This window comes from Rhincodon typus, unplaced genomic scaffold (assembly GCF_021869965.1).
Source record: "Rhincodon typus isolate 14 unplaced genomic scaffold, sRhiTyp1.1 hic_rhity00010743, whole genome shotgun sequence".
NCBI classification, from domain to species: Eukaryota; Metazoa; Chordata; class Chondrichthyes; order Orectolobiformes; family Rhincodontidae; genus Rhincodon; species Rhincodon typus.
The window spans coordinates 1-6,868 of NW_025976381.1; the positions used below are offsets into that span (position 1 = coordinate 1).

General features: G+C 50.7%; 1 protein-coding gene across 1 annotated transcript; it reads left to right on the top strand.

Annotated features, from left to right (window-relative positions):
* Nucleotides 1-176: 176 nt before the first annotated feature.
* Nucleotides 177-6,140, top strand: LOC109936242 (B-cell CLL/lymphoma 9-like protein; the record flags this gene model as incomplete). Its single annotated transcript, XM_048594544.1, has 4 exons — nt 177-299; nt 1,263-1,473; nt 2,258-2,357; nt 3,848-6,140. Coding segments are annotated over 4 exons (2,727 nt in total), but the record flags the coding sequence as incomplete, so codon positions are not given.
* Nucleotides 6,141-6,868: the final 728 nt, after the last annotated feature.

Genomic DNA, 6,868 nt, shown 5'->3' on the forward strand with positions numbered 1-6,868 from the left:
CTGAGTGTGTGTGTGTGTGTGTGTCTGTCTGTGTGTGTGTCTGTCTGTGTGTCTGTCTGTGTCTGTGTCTGAGTGTGTGTGTGTGTCTGAGTGTGTGAGAGAAGGTGATACGTTGGGCTGTGGGGTGATATTTTCCAGTTGGGAATTGATGGTTGCTGTTTGTGTTTGCCTGCCAGTGGACGGAGCCCCCCGGAGCAAGAGGCGCTGTGTGCTGGAGCGCAAGCAGCCGTACAGTGGGGACGAGTGGTACTCAGGCCCTGACAGTGATGATGAGGAGAAAGCTGGAGTTACTGCTCATAGTGAGTGAGGTTGAAACAGCAAGTTTCAGCAAATGTCTGTGTAATCCGGTTGCTTTTATCTGTTATTCACACTAACAGTTCACAAATCTTAATCTTCTCGTTTTTACATTTCCTTGCTATTTGGATCAAGAGGAGGCCATTCAACCCCTCCAGCCCTTTCCATGTTTAATGAGACCACTTACCCAACAACAAAAAAATCTTATGATGACAGTGTTGTAATTCCCCAATAAGCACCAGCCTCAGCAGCTTCAGGCCTCTATTTATCCCCCTCCCTCCAGACCAGATTTTATATATGATCTTCAAAATATATACCTACATTTTCCACATCTGCATCATTAATTTTTGATTTAAAGCTGATCCTATCCCTGTCTCATAGCCTGGGCTCTGTCCCCAGACCCACTGCAACACGCTCCCATTTACCAGCATCTGGCTCCATCTAGTGGCCACCAGCTGCAGTGCCTGAGACTTGCTCTTTCTCCAGACTTCTGATTTCTCTTTTTCTCATTCTGTCTCACTCTGCCTCTCGTTCAGTTGTTGTCTCATTCATTCTCTTTACCCCTTCACTCTGAATCATTCCCTCACTCACTCGTTTGTTCGTTCCCTTGCTGTCTTGATCATTCCCTCCTTCTTGTTCATGCCCACCCTCGTTCATTCCCTGTCCCTCTCTTTCTCTCTCTCTCATTCGTTCCACGTCTCTCTCTCTCGTTCGTTCGTTCCCCCCCTCTCGTTCGCTCGCCCCCTTCTCTCGTTCACTCTCCCTCTTCTCTCATTCGCTGTCCCCCTTCTCTCATTTGTTCCCTTCTTGTTCACTCATGCTCTCCTGCCCACTTATTCGCCGTCTCCTTTGCCTGTTCCCTCGTTCCTTGCCTGTTTCTCCTCTGCCCTGTGGATGATACCTAAGTGTGTGAACCATGAACTCGGAATCTCTCTGATAGGAACTATCCGTTTGTTTTCTCTCTCCAGATTGTAACGTTGTGGAATCCGTGCTCTCGGGGACTGTTCAGCCATCTCCTGGTTCGAAACCCCTGCCAACGGTCACAGACACTGCTCCTGCCAGCATCACCCACAATCCAGCGGGGGGACCCTGCCTGCGAACAGACACTAACATTTCGAGGAATCCCAGCAAACCACCCTCTCAGTTTGTGTACGTCTTCACCACTAACCTGGCCAACATGTGAGTGCAAACAGCTGATGCTGCTAACACTCAGCAGTGTCACCGTTCAGTGGGGAGAAAACCCCAGAGAAACATACAGATGTAGCAGGTCTTACCTTGTATTAGGGGCAGGATGGGGGAGGGGCTTGGGGTCTCTCCCAGACATTAATAAATCTTATCAGGAAGTCAGGAAAATCTTTGTTACAAAGTGAGTTGAGGGGAGTGTGGAACCTGCTCCCATAGGGAGCCATCAAGGTAATGGTATTGATACATTGGAGCCAGATAAACACACGAGAGAGAAAGGAATGGAGGGATAATGTAAGTGTGAGATGAAGGGGGGAGTGGGAAAAGAGTTGTGTTGAATGAAAATGTCAGCATTAAACCATTAGGGCTGAATGGCCTGTTTCTGCTGGAGGCTAAACTTTTGCTGTAACACTGAACGGAAACTCTGGGATAGGACGGAGCGGAGCGGTGGGATGAGCAAAGGAAGAGGGTGGGTACAGAACTGGTGTAAATGGCTTGGAGGAGGTCTGGAAACATATAGCTATCCCAGATCTGGCTGCCCGCTGTGACTGACCCTAACCTCTGCCCTATACCCACTGGCTCCGGTAGTGAAGGACAGCACTGAGTTAAGATCCTGGACTCCAGTGTCTGAGATGTTGGGGTTTGTGTGAGTCAGAGGGAGGGGCCGCAGATTGGGTACAGGTTTAGGGGGTGTATTTGGGATGGTGCGGGGGTGGTGTTTACAGGAAATGCAGGTCATATCAGAGTTGGTGTTTGGATTATGTTCTGTGTTCGATGACAGAGCTGCTGAGGCTGTGGCACAAGGCCGTGCGGATTCCATTGTCTCCTACCACACTCACAATGTGCCTCGGACAAAACTAGAGCAAGTGTACGATCAGAAGGTGAGTGACCAGCGTTTTGAACCACATCCCAAAGAACTCCACTGAAGCTTCTTCAAACAGAACTGAGCAGAGGGTTAGCAGGAGACAGTCCATCTCCTTGTACATTTCATTAAGTTCAAGGCTGATCTGTTTCTCAGCTCCATTAACTGGCAGGGCAGCACAGTGGCTCAGTGGTTAGCACTGTTCCCTCACAGCACCAGGGACCCAGGTTCGATTCCACCCTCGGGCAACTGTCTGCGTGGAGTTTGCATATTCCCTCTGTGTGGTTTCCCCCAGGTGCTCTGGTTTCCTCCCACAGTCCAAAGATGTGTAGGCTAGGTGGATTAGACGTGGGAAATGCAGGGTGACAGCGATAGGTTGGGAGGTGGGGGATGTAGATCTGGGTGGGATGCTGTTCACAGAGCTGCTGTGGACTCAATGGGCCGAATGGCCTGCTTCCACACTCTGGGGATTCTATGATTCTATCTCTCCCTCACACCATGCTCTTGTATTTGATGTTATACCCTTGATCCAACAAAAATCCATTTCAAACTTCCCCATTTTTGTTGTCCTTTGTGTGAGTGTGTAGTGACAAGGACTATCTGGTCCAGCTGGGCAGGCAGAAATACCTGTTACTGGACACTGTTGTGGTCTCTTGTCTCAGTGGCAGCAGGAAGGGTGACTGTGATTGGGGAAAGGAGAAAGTTTGAGCAGGGGCAGAGGGGTTTGAGGGTGACTTTGAGTCCAGGGTTTGGGGAAGGCAGGAGTTGATGGCAGTTGATTCACCTGGAGTGAGGCAGGTTCTTGTATCATTGCTGCGTGCTGTAAGGCTGCTCACTGACCATGAGACAACTGAAGGAGGGACAGGTTCTCCCAGGCATTCCCCCGTCTCTTGCAGCCTTTAAGAGCTCACTGACTCAGAAACTTGTGAGATCTGTAGGATGATTAAGGTCCACATGGACTGGTGGAACGGAAGGATCTGTTTCTGTGTTGTATAACTCTGTGTGCTCAAAGCTCCTGCACACCAAGCCTGTTCAGACCCACACCCACATTAAAATAATCATTTCTTATGATAAAGCAGATGATTAATTAACTCAAAAATGTGTGGAGAAAGAACAGTGATTTTATTAATTAACAAACCAGTTCAATGCTTGGAATCTGTTGTCTTCCACCTTTTAAAATGGGTTAAAATAACTTGCAGATGTCAAGAGAGTTAGAACGCACAGGTGTAATGAGTTCATCTTTTCTGCCTTGATCCCATCTTGGATGTGAGAAATTTCAGGAGGTGTTGTAGGGGAGAATGATGGTGCGTCTCAGTGCCACTGCACAGATTACGGGTGGGATATGTTAACCAGTGGCACTGTCACCATGTGTGGGTTTGACACGGACGGAGTGTAGTTGGGATAGTTGGGAACACTGTGCCAGAATTATTGGTGATTAAGTTTTCTCTCTCGCTCTCTCTCTCTCTCTCTCTCTGTCTCACCCACTAACAGCCCTCTGTTGCCCCTCAGAAAGGATCTGGACTCCAAGAGCAGCTGTCACTCAACACACCTCCAGCTCGCACTCCGCAACCTCAAACTCCGCACCAAAGCCTCCAACCTCCGAGCTCACTGCCTCAGGAGGGGGCAACTGGAGTGGACCCCCTGCACACGGACATTGGACCCAAGTCGATGGACAGTAATGGTGGGGCTGGAACCCAATTGGGGAACAGTCACCCCAATGCTAGTAACCCAGCCGGCAACCCAATGACGGGGGTTCCAGTTGGAGATCCAGCCAGTGGAGGAACTGGAGAGGCCGGCAACCCAAATGGAAATGGATCGCTGATCATGAACCTTAACCCTAACACCGAAGGGTTGTCCAAGGAGCAGTTGGAACACAGGGAGCGTTCCTTACAGACTCTAAGGGACATTGAAAGGCTCTTGTTACGCAGCAGTGAGACTGAGTTTTCTATGAAAGGCAACTGTGGCCCCAATGGACAAGGGGATGGACAGCAGGCCATGAAAAAGCCGGAGGAACCTTTACAATCCATGATCTCCCAGACCCAGTCTCTGACTGGAGTCGAAGGCCAGAATATGGAGCACGACCCCATACATCACCAGGAGATAATGCAACGTGACCCAATGGGACAACAGGTCAACATGATGATGAATCAGAGTAACCAGGAGAACCTGACTCCAGAGCAGATAGCCTGGAGGAAGCTCCAGGAAGATTTTTATGAGGAGAAGAGGAGGAAGCAAGAGCAAGCTGTGGTTCAGCAAAGGACTATGCAAGAGATAATGATGCAGAGACCAATCGGGGGTGTGATGGTCCGAGGGCCCCCACCTCCCTATCACAGCAAGGCTGGAGAGCAGTGGCCAGCAACAATGGGGGCCCGTTTCACCAGCCCCATGGAGGGCTCTGATTCTCTGCAGCCCCGTGGGACTGCCCCTTTCTCAGGCCCCCGCTTTCCCACCAACCAAATGCAGAGGGTGGCTGGATATGGAGGAATGCACAACATGCCAGTGGAGGCTTTGGGAGGCGTTAATCCAATTCAGAGGCAGGTACGGCCCGGAATGCCTTGGCCCGATGACATCTCTCCAATGGTGGGAGCCGGGAACTTCCCACAGGGAGGTATACCCTTTCACCCTGGCCAGGGAGACCCCGAGAGGTTCATGAACCCGAGGGCCAGAGAAGAGCTGTTGAGGCAGCACTTGATGGAAAAGAGATCAGTGGGGATGCAGCGCCCCCTCAGTCTGAACAACACCAACAGCATGGCTGGAATGTCCCAGGGGCTTGAGATGGAGAGAATGATGCAGGCCCAGAGACAGATGGAGCCCGGAATGTTCCCTGGCCAATTACCTGGAGACAATGTAAGTGGAAACCCAATGGGTTTAGACTTTGTTGGGTCAAGGGGCATGTTGAGCCCTCCCTTGGGGCAGTCGGGACCCATGCGCAATATGGACTCCTCCATGGGTTCTGGGAATGTCAATATGAACATGAATGTCAACATGAACATGAACATGAATCTCAATGTCCAGATGACCCCCCAGCAACAGATGATGATGTCGCAGAAAATGAGGGCACAGGAAATGATGTCACACCAAGTTTTGACTGCAGAAGAGATGGCAAGAGTGAGGGCACCCAATGGTAACATGATGCTGGGCGACCCTCAGAAAATGGTGCCACAGTCACAATTCCCAAATCACGGACAACAGGGTTTTCCAGGTGGTCAAGGACAATTTTCCAGTATGTCTCAGGAAGTCAATAACATGGGGACTCCTGGGGAGATGTTCAGTCCTGAGCAAGGCCCTATTCCAGTAACCAGCATGAGTAGTACAGCGAGGCTGAGCCATATGCAAATGGCTCCAACTTCCAATCAATCAAGTAACCACGGTAACGTGGGCACAATGCTTCCAGGGGCCCAAAGAGGACTCGGCCGAAGGCCCTCTGACCTCACCATCAACATCAGTCAGATGAACTCTCCTGGAATGGGTCACCTTAAATCACCGACCATGAGCCAGGTCCACTCACCTCTCGTCAGTTCACCATCAGCCAATCTTAAATCTCCACAGACACCGTCTCAGTTGGCCAGCTTAAACTCCACCAACTCCTCGGCTCCCATCAAGTCCCCCCAGGTCATGAGCTCCTCGCTTCCTGTCCGCTCTCCAGCCAGCTCCCCCAACCGGCTCAAATCACCGTCAATGTCTGTCGCCTCTCCGGGATGGAGCTCATCTCCAAAGACCACCCTCCCGAGCCCCGTCATCAGCCAGGGCAAGCAGGCCATGGGTGTGAACTCTGCAGCTCCCATGGGAAACATGGAGCAAGGTGAGGAATGGAAAGGGACTGTGTGAGTGACCCGTGTCCTTTACAAACATAAACCCCAGTCAGGGGCTTTACACAAAACCCCAACACAGTAAATGTGGGAAATCTGAGCCAAGACCGTAGAGTGCGAGAGAAACTCGGGGGGACTGGCAACATCCACAGAGAGAGAAACTGATTCATGTTTTAGCTTTTAGTTCACCTTTTGTTATTGTATACATTTGTCAAATGACCCCCTTCCCCTGGTGTGATTGGAACGTGCCATGTGTATGCAGCACAGAAACTGTCCATTTACACCCCCTGTCACTATTCTGCTTCTTGATGCTCCATTTACAGGAGCAGAAGGTGGCCATTCAGCCCCTCAAACCTGCACCTCCATTTAATAAGACCTTGGCTGAACTGTGACTTCTTTCCATGTCTCCAGAGGATTTTCCCCATAACTTTCACCAGACCCTCTTGTAGCCTCTGTCATCTCCCCTTGCCTCAATTCCCTTCTGCCACTCACAGTTACCTACCGTGCAGGTAAATTGATCTGTATTGACCTCAATTGCCCCCTGCACCAGTGATGGAGAACCTCCTCCTGGGTTTAGCAGCAGCTGTCCATCTGTATTGTCAGTTCCTCAGGCCGGTGGGTCTCAGCTGGGAGTAGCTGCTCCACACTGACCCTGCCTAATCCCAGCGTGTGTACATGCACTGGTACATGTAACTTCTGCGTTTGTTTGTGTGTGTCTGGA